Source organism: Triturus cristatus, chromosome 8, assembly GCF_964204655.1.
Source record: "Triturus cristatus chromosome 8, aTriCri1.1, whole genome shotgun sequence".
Lineage (NCBI taxonomy): Eukaryota > Metazoa > Chordata > Amphibia > Caudata > Salamandridae > Triturus > Triturus cristatus.
Genome location: NC_140591.1, coordinates 153,972,438 through 153,987,245, shown reverse-complemented (window position 1 = coordinate 153,987,245; position 14,808 = coordinate 153,972,438). Strand labels below are relative to the sequence as shown.

The following is a 14,808-nucleotide window of genomic DNA, read 5'->3' as shown; positions in this document are numbered from 1 at the left end:
ACATGAAGAACACAACTGCAGATACATAGCATCTAGGTTAAGAAAACACTCTTAGGAAATAGGAACATGTGCACTGTTCAACATGAAGTAAAATGTGTGAAATTACCAGTGAATGCATCATTGACTTGGATTGCCTTAAAGGTTAATTGTTTGCCTACTTCTTGTATTGTCACACTTTTCAGGTCATCCAACAGCCCTACATCTCTAAGAAACAGTCACTGCAGCAGGGAGTGTCTCAGGGCTCGGCCCTGAGTCCGACTCTATTTAATTTATGCATGCGACCTTTGGCCAAACTTATTGAGGGCCATGGTGCTCAGACAGTATCATATGCTGATGACACATCAGCCAAAGACGATTTCAAACTGTGTCTAGTAGACATGGCCAACTGGATGAAGGACAGTTGTCTGAGACTGAATGCAAATAAAACCTGATGGGCCGGAAACAAACATCCATCTGGTCCACTCTGTGTGGCCAAAAGAGCCAGGCCCTATGCTGATTCCTAAACCAAAGGTAAAAAATCTAGGAATCTGGTTTAGTTCTACCCTATCTTCTTGAGATCAAATCTTGTTGGTACCTGAAAAATGATTCAGAAGATTTTGGGGCTTCTACCTGACCCTGCGCAAAGAACAGTGGTTTAGTCCCCTGTGGTATCACAGATGGATTATTGTAATGTACTCTATCTATGGGCCTCTAAGGGCAGGCTTCACTTGCTCCAGTGGGTACAGAATGCGGCAGAGTGACTGCTTTGGAATATTCACAGATGCGATTCAACGGGGGCAGCCCTGACAAAGCTTCACTGGCTTCCCGTTGAGGAAAGGTTCTCCTTTAAAGCTCTGTGCTTTAAAGGCATAGAATCACTAATGAAAAAGGCCCCCGGTTATAAGTATCCTTAGATTAAACCTAACTTTCTGAGTTGGTTTTTGAGATCATCTGGAACTGGTTTGACCAGAGTTCCCAAATTTCATAGAACACATCTTGGCAGCAGTTCTTTTAGGTTCCTGGCAGCCAAACAGTGGAACCGACTGCCACTGAATCTTAGACAAGAACGTTATGAAGGCCTTTTTTGGAAACATCTAAAAACTTGGGGGCAGATTTATGTTTCCTGGCGCATCCCTGCAAATCAGCAGGGATGCGCCAGGAAAGATGCGTCACAAAAGTTTACCCTTGCGCCACAATAGATGCGCCGCATTTACAATGCAGCGCATCGTGGCGCAAGGATAAACAGATGCATGACGCATCTGATGGCGGAAGGGCGGCGCATTGCTGGAGTTGCGTCGCAAACGCAACGCAGCTCCAGCAAGGCTCGGGGGTGCCCTATCATTACAATGCTGCGTCAATCCTTACGCCTGCTTCATGCAGGCGCAGGGTTTTGACGCAGCATGGGCTCAAAAGTAACTGAATGAAATCTTGTAGATTTCACTCAGCCACTTTTAGGAGGCGTTCCTGCGATGGAGCGCCCCCCCCTTGCACAGGTACGACTACTGCTGGCGCAGGGCTTTACAACGTGACGCATCTCCCAGATGGGTCATGTTGTAAATACCCTGCAGCATGGCGCAGGATTTGCGCCGCCACTGCGTCACAAAAGTGACGCAACGGCGGCGTAAATGAGGTGCAAGGGGCTCATAAATCTGCCCCTTGGCTTTTTCGAAATGGCTTTGGTCATTAACAATTCAGGGACGTCCGTTACCAGATTGACAGTTGAAATTAAGCATGGGGACACTCCAGATAGGAGTAACCAGGCGCTTTACATACTGCTAACATAACACATAACATAGCATAATTCACTCATTGCTGTAAAATAAAACATAGTGTTTGCTTGTAAAGTTAAGACCTTGAAATTTAGGGCCTGATTGGGGCCCATTTTGAAGTCTGAAGTCTGTTTTGGTGAGCACCCACCCCACATACAGCCCTGACTCACTACATTCACAATCATATGTTCTCTCTCTCTGTCTCCAGACAACCCATTACTTTTGTTTACAGAGGGCTGCATCTGTCTCACACAGCATAAATGAGCTGTCAACAAGCTGTTTATCAGGAGTGCCAGAGGGGTCCATGAGCAAATACAGTAAAATTCATCATCCTGTTTGGCAATGCACCATACAACAGCTGACTAGTTTTACTACCATATTATGTGGCTTACATGACAGACGTGATGCTTATGCAAAAATATCAAATCATTAAACAAACAGAACTGAGGATATAAAAGTGATGTTAACACCTTCGAAGACCAATCCACATCCAGAATCTGCCAAACGGATTGAATTAAGGAGACTGCCCTGAACCATGGCTCTCAAGGTGTTCTATGGCCTGTCTCTGGCCCTTATTATAGGAGTCATACTTGTTAATTTGGAACCTGCTGAATCTGACGAAGGTAATGTATGATCAATTTATCATCCAAGTTGAAAATTAGATTCATTAAGGCAATCCTGTATGCTGATCCATAATTTCTGGGGCAAAAAATGAACACAAATTTTGTTGGGTTGTAACACAGAATGAGATTTTGGTTTTAGCTTCACAGAATGTGTTCCTTCATTTTGTCCATGCTGCACATGGGTCCTTTTGTAATAGTCGAAAGGTGTTTATTTCAAGGTAGGACACATCTCGAAGGTCCTTGATTTATTATGTATTTTAAAGAGTCAGCAAACAAATTATGTTCAGTGGATGTTTTGTCAAACTACAAAAACTATTGAACACTGTAATAAATGATTTGCTGCTAATAGCTCTGTCATAGTCCACAACTGAAATCTGTATCAAGAGTTTATAAAAGCTTTGTGCAATGTGACATTGGCAGTATGACCTTTAGAACAACTTTCAGTTGTTCATTCTTAAAAATGGTTTAAATTGTGCAATTATAGATGCCAATTAGAGGTCTGAAATATTGGCTAAAAATATCAAAGTGTAAAATTTAAAAAAGCCAGTTGTAGTTACACAGCAGATGCAGCTGCCAAGAGTGGTGAAATACAACATGCAGGAATGGTATCTGAGATCTAAAAGGGCATTTGAATAGCAGGAGTGGAGGTAATGAGGAAACATAAACTACACTATTCACCCATCCAACCTTATGAGATGATCAGTCATGATCAGTGTATGTGTCTATATCTATATGGTACTTAAAGCATGAACGTAGTCGAAAGGCAGCAGAGTGCTGTACCCGGTTAACGGCAAAGATATAATGACCAAGTGATGGGACAGGATCTGGGCTCTTGGTGTGGAGGTGGACTACTAGTGGCAAGTGATCAATGGATCTGGCTGCATGCCATGACTGCACCTAGATACTGAACGCTATCTCCCTGAGTTGTGTAGATGTATTGCTGATATTTAGTCATTCATTTTAAATCTCTCTGCGCCGAGGGTTTATTCTGGTCTCCACAAAACCACCTCCAGTGGAGGCCATGCCCACCAATTTGAGTACAAAACTTGTAACATGAGATTTATCTTCAAATACATTCCCCTTTCTCAAAACATCTACCCCACTAAATTACAGCTGAAGGCAGAGAATGCCCTCTTTAGTGTTCAAAAATGTAATTATTCTAATTTTAAACTGATGAAGTGGTTCAGAGAATGGATATATTCGGGAAATAGATGAGGAAAGAGAATGGCACCATCACCCAGTACAAAACAATGTGACTAGGGGGCATATGTATCAAACGATTTTGTATTCGCAAACGCTGCGAATCGCAAAAAAACAGCGTTTGCGAATACAAAATCGCAAAACGTGATGTATGTGACATTTTTGCATCGCATTATTAAGGAATCGCTAATTTTGCGATTCCTTAATTTTGCGTAAGCATTTAAGGAATCGCAAATTGCGATTCCTTAAATGCTGTATAACACGCACCCAAGTTGTGCGAATTCTCCTTAAGAAATCGCAAATTACCACCAACTTCAAGTTGGTGGTAATTTGCGATTTCTTTGAAAAATGCATTTTTGGGCATTTATCAAAGTGCCATGTGAAGTGCCATGTGGCGCACATACATGCCCTTAGGGCATGTATGTGCGCCATATGCGCACACATGCTCATTTCAGGGGTGCATCAGGGTGTCATCATGACACCCTTGTACCTTAGGCCCATAGGAATGAATGGGAAGGTATTCCTTAATTGCGATTTCGCAATTTGCTAATCGCAATTAAGGAATATTAAGAATTCGCAAAATATGTGCGAATTTTTAAATACATCCCGTTTTGCAATTCTCAAATAGCGATTCTCCAAAAATCGCTATTTGAGAATCGCAAATACGGTTTTTGATACATATGCCCCTAGGTCCATTGTCTTCCTGCTCTTTTCCAGTAGTCTGCTCCATATGAAATGCAGTATACTCATCATCTCCAGTTCTCTTGACATGGTGTCAACGAGTGCCAAATGTGCGCTCTATCCTCTTTAAAGAATGCTAGCACTCTAGCTCATTGCTGAACCTCGGTGACAAAGCCATAATAGAGAAGTAGTGTCCTAAGGCCCCTGCTCTAGCAGCTGAAGCGGGAACCTAAGGGCTGCTTTCAGGGTCGGCTGGGCTGCTCAGACAGTCTAAAATACCACATGCACTTGTCGGAACAGGTCAGCCAGCAAGGGTTCACAGGCAGCGGTTACTTAAGACCCAGCATCTTCTTGGGGGTTGTGGTCCACATGTGCATTCTTCACTGAAACCACACTTAGTTTTTCATCTTTCTCAGGGAGGAGAAACAGGGTGGAGTGAATCATACTAGCGCTGCTGCAGTAACATGCTGATGGTGCACCCTGCAGGACCAGCACTTGTCACCACGAACAGCAGCATAGGCTGTGCAAAGATGGGCAGCATGGCGTGATCACAGGGATAGAGAGAAGGTATGCAGTTCTTAAGGATGTCCGAGTCATGTTCAAAAACCAACAGTGAAACTAGAATAGTACTGAGCCCACAGAAATATCTTTACTAGTGTACCTCTTCCCCGGCCTGTGACAACTGATGCATATTTGCCAACATTCTCTGCAAATATCTAGCGATATGTAGAGAATGGTGCATTAAGGCTTTTCAACCGATAGCCGAATATAGCTTAGTGGGTTTATGTGAGCAACTTATATTGGTACATCATATTTGCATCAAGCAACAAGTGGATGGGAGTTCTATGAGAGACTGGTTCAGAGTGATGTCAGGCCATGGTTCCTAGGCAGTTCTGGGACAATGTATGTGCCATAGGAGAAGTAGACACAGGTGACGTTCACTGACAGGTATGGGTGCCTGGTGCACAAGGTTTCACAGCTTATAGTGAGAAGGAGGGGGACATCGATTGCTCAGAAGTTAGTATATCATTGCTTTTTCTGACAAGGTGATGAAGAGCATTCTACTGTTAGAGAAACTTTACTACCATTTTATATTTTTATAATGTCATTCATATTTGCTCCTAAAATTTATGACTAAAACCATTTTTATTAAAAGACAATACAGCTAATTGTTGCAGATGAAGAATTTGCCATGGTGAATGTGTGTTAATGTTCATATCTCTAAAATCAGGATTGTGCTCCTGATAAATGTTTAAATTATCCCTAAAATCCAATGTTTATCAATTTGAATGCATTGAAATTCGAGCTACTTGAAGGAATAATCCTAGGGTTTTATCATCAAAAACATTGTGTTGTGTAGTTCCTATATACCCTATACAGAATCTGAGCGTTTGTATAACATAAACTGTGGGATCGGTGGCAGACTGGTTCCATGCACCCCCACTGGGTATGTTAGGCTGTCTGCATCAGCTAGCTCACAGTGCCACTAGAATCTCCTCTTATCAGGGAGAGAATAGTTTCAGACAACCTCAGAACATGACAACCCTGATCCCTCAGAATTTTGGAAACAATACACTACCCTTCGCTCAGTCACTCGTGCTCACTCAGTTGGTCTCAGAGATACACAGAATAAACATACTGGGCATTTTGTCAATAAAAAGTTATTGAACAGTTTTTATTCTAGTGTAGAGTAGATGAGCTGTAACAATCATTAGACAGTAGCAGAGATATATAATTAGCAGCACTATGAAAGTGAAGGGATGGGACAGTTCTACCGTTTTGTAGTAATCATGAATATATACAAGTACATAAAATACATGATAAAAAGTGCGTACTCCTACGATGCCTCCCTAACTAGATGTACCTAAATGTACCTAGCATCTATGTAGGTGTTATGCCAAGAATCCCTCCAGGATCCAGTCAAGCCCATTACCTGAGAATGAGAGAATATGGGACCCCGTCCTGGTCTCGAGTTGGACACCCCACGAAGGGATGTTAGAGAACTGCGAGCTGGAGTGTCTGCATGCAGGAACCTCAGCGTCTCTGGTCAGTGTGTCAGCTGGGAAGTCACGGTCTCCTCTGTCTTTCTAAGCAAAACCTGATGTATATATACCCATAGGTCTCCCAAGGGGTCCTACCTTGCTGTGTTACTGTGTTGGCCTAAAGGATTACGTTGGACCTGAACTTTATACAGAGATATTATACAGGAGACAGTAGTCCTGCTGTGCTTCCAAGAAACCTCATGCATAATGTATGAGATTCGAACTAGGGAAAAACCTGCGTTCTGAATGCAGTGTTGTATCTAGGTAAAAGGTCAGTCCCTAACAACCGTTATGTATGTAATTTAGGGAAGAATATAGGTGAAAGGTTGCAATGATACCTGCGTGTATATAGGGTACCTATATGGAATATAACAATTGCAGCAGAGGTTTGTAAACGTCCACATAAATACTACTAACATCTTACAAAAACTTTGTGTGCAATCTGATTTGTAATAGCAACATTTAAGACAATCTAATGCAGCTATTCATCATAGGAGAGAGACAGGTCTGGGCTTACCCTTGGAGCCTTAGAGCTCCATGTCTGGCCAAAAACTACATGGGATTGCCCTAACCCGTAGATCAAATTGTTACTATTGCTTACTTAATGACTGTTGCTCTGTTAAAGTCTATCTCTTCCCACATCTCTATTCATTGCAGATGGGTTCATGCATGCTCATGCTAGAGCAATAGGTTTGCCATCTCTCATGGATTACATTGGATTGTTGTGCGATATTAGTGCTTTGACACTGTTATTGGCATTATTGTGTGAATTTAACATCAATCCATATTTTTGACTGGACATGTATGGCACCTTTACTGAAATCCTCTCATGGTTGCAGATGTGCTGAGTAGTGGTGAATATGTAACTCACATTAACAGGGTACAGTACTAGAAAGATTGAGAAAGAAGATGGTAAAGGCTACCAGTGTTTGGCTTCAAGTGATGAGGAATTACTTTGATGGCTACATATCCCTCTAAATGTGTTTTTTTTCTTTACTCCTGCTTCTCAACAACTCTTATCTCATATGCTGTGTATTTTGTTTTTCATTTTCTCTCTGTATCCATTCTCTAAATCTATACACCCACTCACTCTTCCTATATTCTCTTACAACCTCTCTGTCATTTCTCTTCCATTCATTCACAGATTGTTCATGCCATGTCATATGTGTGATTATCTCTTGCAATCCTACCTTTGAGCATGAGGATATTGGGATGATGTCAATCTCTCACTCTCCCCATCTGAAAAATAACTTTATACAACAATACAGCCTGCTGTGGCATGTGTAGTTAGGTCCATTACAACTGCTTTATTGCATGTCTCAATGAGTTCAACCTCACCCTCCGCTTCGATCATTGACATATCACAGTATCCACTTTTATAGCTATCCTTCGGAGACAAAATTCACATTTGGTTCAACCAATATTCTTACCAAACCTCTGGAATTTCTCCACTTTGTTAATAGAAGTACTCAATATGCACAATTTGTGTCCACAAACCAGCTTTCATATGCTTGATTCAAGAAGATTTGGTTATATAACCGAATATGTGCTATTGCATGAGTTGACTACCGCTGTTAATGCAGACATGCTGATTTTCAGTATGTGAGTATGGTTTAGTGTTTCTGCCCTCTTCAAACTTCTGTGCAATTAGCAGAATCGTTTTTCACTTTAGTGCTGCTTGTTTGTGAAACTCCACATAAAGTATAAAAAATTCAAATTTTTGATGACATTCGGATTTGTTTGTGCAAATTATTCAATTTATAAGCACTATTGTACCAAGAAAGCATGTCAACATTTTTTTTTTACTATTTGACACCTATGAGTTTAGAAAATCACCCCAATGAGGTTGGAACCCAACTACAGACATAGAAGACAGACCACCTTTTGCAACCTATATATCTTATGTTATGATATTCAATAGCTGCCAGAACTCTAAGTAGGGTATTTAGTTTCCTGAGAAAAAGACGGCAAGAAATAGCTCGTAGAGCCATTGGCAAGTTATTCCATGCTCTTTCTGTGAGACTGTAATGAACTATGTGAACAGGAGTGAGATGATAAGCTTTAAGTGGCTGCAATGGATTCTCCCTAAAACATAATGCATGAAGACAATTATATTGGCGACTCTAGTGAATTATTAAGTGAGAGTTTTCTGTTTGATGTTAATACTGTGCGTCTACCAGCTTGTGACTGCTGTCAAGGCCACTGACCTGGAATTTGTATACAGGGATGATGTTGGACCTCAACTTTCCTCTAGGATGACTCCTGACCAAGACTACAACTCTAAATCAGCAGGTGTCTCAGAAGGGAAGGGGGAAGAGAAGAAAGAAAGAAAGAAAAAGATCCTAGACATTAAGGTTTTGTGTAAGGGAACCTTCAAAAAGACTTCTCCTAATTCAATTGCTGAGGGTCTTCTGTCAGACCGTTGCTTGTCTCAGACTTGGACTGTATACCTGTTATCTATTCACAAGAGAGAGAGAGAGACCTTAGTGTTCATGTTACATCAACTCTCCTTATATACCTTATATGGGGAAAAATTCTCAATAAAAAAAATGTAAAATAAAAAAAAAAACTCTCCTTATACACAAACAATCATTAAGTACCAATATATGTGTACTTACAGTCTATAAGCTTTAACCACTACTTGCGTTTCTGACCCTTACTTCGGGATCATCCTGTATACTGGAGTAAAGAACCTCCTTGTTTCAAATCCACTCTGAATCACTGAGCAGCAGAGGACAAACCAGTTATTTCCTTACGATAAATTAAAATACTCCCAAGCGTTAGTCCAAAGTTGTCTATACTTAGGAGTTGAAAATGTTAGTTGAACACGAAGAAAAGAAAAAATGCCACTCGTGCACTAACCTTAGTTTTTGTTTAGTTTTCAGTTAGCTCAATAAGGAATCCTTAAAACACATGTTAACATTGCTCTCTCCCCTTTTACTCTGTCAGGAAGAATAATTCAGGCAGATGAGGAGGCTCACCATTTGAGCAGACGTGAAGCTTCAGGTAAGGATCTCATGGGGACTCCAGTCAGAGTATCAGGGTTCCAGGCGTGAGGTCTTTTGGGAGAATGCAGGTTTCCAAATCAGGGCAGGAAGAAGGAACCACTCTCTTTAAATGGAATGAAGCCGAGCAAGACCTTGTGGTTTGGGCATGGAATTTCCACTGTGCTGAAGCAAGATGGCTGCTCCTACCATGTGACACCCGAAATCCCACAAGATTTCGTGTATCACCGATTTCAAGCGAGAGTGGGCCAGACAATCAGAAGGAAAGAGGGCCCCTGTGAATCAATAAAGCCCTAATGGGGGCTTGAACTGACCGGGACAAAAGACAAAAGGCCCCGGGAATAGTGTATGACAGCCTAAAGGGTCTTCGGAAAAAGGACCCGAGGAATGATCTATTGGAGCACAAAGGGTCCTTGGAACGAAAGTCCTTGGGGGATGGCAATATGAGTCACAGAACGAAATCCCAGGACACAAATCACATAATAGGGAGCAAGAGAACCCAGGGCCAGATGTACGACCAACAAAATTGCAACTCTTTTGCAAGTCACAATTTGCGAGGTGCAATTTGCTATAAACAACAGTGTGTATAACACTATTTGCGATTCCAAATGGGGTTGCAAATTGCGATGCTCATTAATATTAATGAGCCTCTTGTAATTTGCGAGCCCATTGGGAATGACAGGCCCTCCCAGCTATGGTGGCCTGCTGGGCTCAGCAGACCACCAAGTCTGTGACTGCTTTTAAATAAAGCAGTTTTTTGGGTTTTTTGCAGCTCGTTTCCCTTAAAGGAAAACAGGATGCATTTAAAAAAAGAAAAATGAAACATTTTCATTTTATTTTTTAGAGGCAGGTTTTTAGATGCAGGTAGTGGTCCCTGTGACCTCTACTTTCCCTTAAAAAATATTTTTAGACACAGTCACAAAGTTGAATGAGTCCCTAGGGACCCCTTCTAAATTGCAACTGCGTTACCACCGTCTTGAAGAGGGTGGTAATCTGGGAGTGTTTTGCGACAGCAATTGCGGTTGCAAAACATTCATACATGGGTTAGAGAGTCGCTATTTCCATATAGCAAGTCTCTTAAAACTTTTTTACGGTCGCAATTTATTTGCGACTCGCAAAATTGTGTTGGTACATGGCCATACCAATTTTAGCATGTGCAAACGGGTCGCTAACCAGTTTGCGCATGCTAAAATTGGTCGTACATCTGGCCCCCAGATCCTTGACAGTACCCTCCTTACTAGGATCGTGGTTCCTGGTTGATTGAGGTGCATACCTCTGTCAATAAGAAGCCTAATTTTTAACACTTGCAATGGGAGTAACAGTTTCTGAATAATGGGTAATGAATCATCTATAAAAAATTTCGAAACCTAGGAAGCTCTGTAATTCATGATGTCATCTATGTACACAATGACACATATATCCAATAAGTCTCTTAGGACCCTGTTAATAAATAAGTGGAATGCTGCTAGTATCTTCCAGAGTCCGAATGACATTACTGTATATTCAAAGAGGGCGAACTTAATGTGAAAGGCCATCTTCTATTCATCGCCTTTTATAACTGTGATGAGGTTGTAAGCCTCTCGCAGGTCCAGTTTGATGTAAATGGTTGTATTCCCACTTGATCCAACAGAACTAAGATTAAGGGTAAAGGATAGTGATTTTTCACCGGGATTTTGTTAAGCACCCTGTAATCAATATATGTGTCCGATTTCCCATTCTTTTTAAGGAAGAAAGAACAATGGGAAGGATATAGGTGAGGACAAATTGTGGTAGAAACCAATTGCTAGTAGCTCATCTAGACAGCTCTTTAGATGATGAGTTTCTAGATCTGACAGGGTGTAAATTTTCCCACCCGGTGGAAGGCCCCAGGAATTATATTGATTCTTCAGACAAATTCCCTAGAGAAGGTAACTGAGTGGGATTTTTTTGTCAAAGACATCCTTGAAGTCTTGATATGGGTAGGTCTGGGATAGTTCCCTGGTCAATAACTGCACAGGTAAATGGAGATAACAGGTCTTGAGCGGTTTTATAGCACATGGATGCCGCAACCACAAGCTCACAAAAGTAGAGCCCAAGCAATATGAGGATTAGGTGTGCAATCAAGGCACCACCAAAATTGTCCCAAATGTGGGAGTGTCAATGAGATCAAATGTCAGGGTCTTAGTGTGGCTATTTTCACAAACCAAAGACAAAGGTATAGTTTGTGATTGGATTGTATATGATGAGAGCTCTGAGCCATCAACTGCTCACACAGGTTCAAGTTTGTCTTTTTTTTATTCAAGAAATTTTAGGGAAGTTGTAAGAAAAAGATACAAGAAATTGCCAGAAGCTCCTGAATCTAGTACCATGAACAAGACCTGTTGGTATTGAGGTCAAATGATTACTATGACCAGGATGGTTAGCTGACATGGGATATTTCCCATGGTTCATCGTCAAATATTGAGAGGTCTTTTTCCAAAATGCTGCCGATCTTTCTTGTTTTCCGTAATCTGTTGATTGACCACTGCTACTGCACACAGTTTTAGGCTCTGTTAAGCAGTCCCGGGCACAGTGCTCAGCCTTATTGCAATAGAGTTATAGATTTAACTTTTGTCTTTGCTCCTTTCTGCATAAGCTCTAAGGTATTTAGTCGGTGATCTAATTTGACCAACTGGTCTATTAACTTGGAGTAGTATTTTTTTGGGGGCAACCATTTCAGCTTGGGACTACTTTAAATTGTCCCACAGCCCCCTGTAGAAGAGAGAAGTCCTTTTTTGCACTGCCCACTGGATCTCAGCAACCAGTTTTTAGTCAGCAGGCGCCCAGGTCCAGCTCTCTACCTACCTCTTTTGGCCCTCGGACAGCTCTAGGATCTGTGTTCTTGCAGGTCCCCTCTCCTCTGCTGCATTCTTCTTTCTCTTCCTGCTTCTGCACCACTCTCTTCTCAAGCCTCTTCCAGCTCTCTTACCCACCTTTTTTAATGCCCCTGCTGTCTTTCTCACCCTCTTTGCTGCTGCTCCCACCCATTTTCCACCCATTTTTCTTACTCTACACTTCAGTCTTTTCCCTATTGCTTCATTCTCCTACAGAAAAAATCTCTTAATCTGATTGCTAAGGGTCTTCTGTCAGAACGTTGCTTGTCTCAGACTGATGCTGTATACCTGTTATTGATTCACAAGAGAGAGAGAGACCTTAGTTTACCCAAAATGTTCAAGTTACTGTACATAAACTCTCCCTACAAACAAATAATCATTCCGTACAAATATCTGTGTACTTATGGTCTATAAAGTGTAACCACTACTGGGGTTTCTGGTCCTTACTTCAGGACCGTCACTGAGTCCCGTTCTCAACACTGAGCAGGATAGGATAAACTTGTTAGTTACTTACATTCGATTAAAATGGTTCTAAAAAGTTAGTCTCATGTTTTCTATTCTTAGAAATTCTCAATGTTAGTTGAACGCGAAGAAAATAAGAAACATCAGCTAGTGCACTAATCTTAGTCTTGGTTTAATTTTCAGTTAGCTTCATACTGAATCTTAAAAACATGTTAATGCTGCTCTTTATCCTTTTTCTCTCTCAGGAGGACCTCACCACAGCCCAGGTAAGGACACCCACATCCAGGTAAGGAGCTTGTGGGGACTCCAGGTGGAGTATCAGTCTTCTAGGCTGGAGGTCTTCAGGAGAGAATGCAGATTTTCAAGCAAGGATGGGAAGAGAGAACCACTCTCCTCAAAAAGAATGAAGACATTCAGGGCATCATGGTTTGGGCGCAAGAATTTTACCGTGCTCAAGCAAGATGGCCACTGCTACTGCATGATACCCAAATTCTCTAGAGATTGTTGGTGTCACTGATTTTTCCCAGGGAGAGTGGGATAAGACAATCAGTAGGCAAAAAGGTACCCGGGGAATGAATATTGCCTTAATGGCGGCTTGGATTAACAGGGACAAAAGACAAAAGGCCCCGTAGGATAGTGTATGGTAGCATAAAGGGTTTTTGAAATAAAAGGCCCCAGCGAATGATCTATTATAAAACAAAAAAGGGTCCCTTGAAGGAATGGCCCAAGGGATGGCAATATGAGCAACACAACGAAATTCCAGGTCACAAATCACAAAAGAGGGATTGAGATAACATAGATCCTTGACTGCCACTCCAAAAAAGAGTGTGCAGACCATTGGCAGCGGGTTCCCATGAACGATCGTCTGGCTCATACCTTTCCAATGCACCAAATAAAATTAACGACCCTTGGCTCTCTTGTCATACATCATGTGATGGACCTCAAACTTTCTGTGATCATCTACTTATATCAGAGGAGATGGGCCCTCAATACAATTCTGATCCCGATATGGTAGAACCAAAGGAGCATGAGACAGTGAATGCAATTCCAAATCATCAGACAACTGGAATTTCATTGCCACTGGGTTGATGACTCTGAGGATAGACAAATGATCCGATACTCGGACTGGAGCTCTGGGGAAGGTGGAAATACATTTCTTTTGATGGTAAAAGAGGACATCCTGTATTCTATTCCCATGATCAGTCAACTATTCTCCTCTGTAAATCTGAAGGGCCTCCTGCCTTATTCTTTTGAGAAAGGCTTCTTTTTGGCAAACTCCTAGAACACGTTCTGGGAAGATGATGCTCTGTGGATGCAAGAAGTCCATTTCTTCGGTGGTATAACCCCGTCTGTAACAGGGTATCTGCTTTAGTTTCTTGAGCCCCTGGGTGGAATGTATGACGTTACATTGCATACATTCACAAAGCGGTATTTTACATCACGTTCGTTACAACGACTTGCTTGGAGGGCGCTGGACTTAGCAATAGTATGATTTACTATTCTAACTCTAGTCTAGGTACAGTAGGGAAGGTGTGGAATAGTAAATCATACTATTCCTTAGGTTAGAGCGCCATCCAGCGCAAGTTGTTGTAACGACTTGCGTTGTAATGACCGCGATGTAAAGGCATAGCGATGCAATGCCAGCATTGTAATCGATGTCTCCCCCCTGGGTGATATGTTATTATAAAACCAAATTCACTACAAACCATTAGCCACCAAATTGTCCTCGGGGTTAAAGCCTTGAGAGATTTAAAAAATTGCAAATTCTTGTGGTCTTTAAATATCATGACAGTATGAGCAGCTCCTAATAAGTAATGTTGAAATTCTTGAAAACCCAACTTGATGATGAGAGACTCTCTCTTAGCTATCATGTATTTTTGTTCTGCCAGTAACAGCTTTTTAAATAAGTTAGCTAAGGGATGCATGTGTCTTGTGTAACTATCTACCTGCAGAAGAACCTCACCCCCACCACTACTTGATAGACATCTGTTGTGACAAAACATCTCTGCATAGGATCAGGGTGCCTAAGCACAGGGACTGATCTGACTTGTTATTAAGCAAGGCGAAGGCTTGATCTGATTCCTTGGATGAGTAGGGAGGTACTTTCTTCTTCACAAGCGTGTTAATGGATCTAATAATTTCTGAAAAATTGATAAAATTTGCCTATGAAAATCTGCGAACCCCATGAAGCTCTG

The 14,808-nt window shown here is 41.6% G+C and overlaps 1 protein-coding gene across 9 annotated transcripts in view; it reads left to right on the top strand.

Annotated features, from left to right (window-relative positions):
- Nucleotides 1-2,218: 2,218 nt before the first annotated feature.
- Nucleotides 2,219-14,808, top strand: part of LOC146801731 (uncharacterized) — a 55,576-nt gene continuing 42,986 nt past the window's right edge. For 4 of the 9 annotated variants that reach the window (XM_085621203.1, XM_085621204.1, XM_085621200.1 and 1 more), the window contains exons 1-3: nt 2,219-2,371; nt 9,244-9,300; nt 12,859-12,879. In XM_085621203.1, the coding sequence (XP_085477329.1) occupies nt 2,284-2,371; nt 9,244-9,300; nt 12,859-12,879 (166 nt within the window). In that variant the 5' untranslated portion in view covers nt 2,219-2,283. The remainder of the gene's footprint in view (nt 2,372-9,243; nt 9,301-12,858; nt 12,880-14,808) is intronic. The other 5 variants (XM_085621205.1, XM_085621206.1, XM_085621202.1 and 2 more) reach the window with 2 other exon arrangements.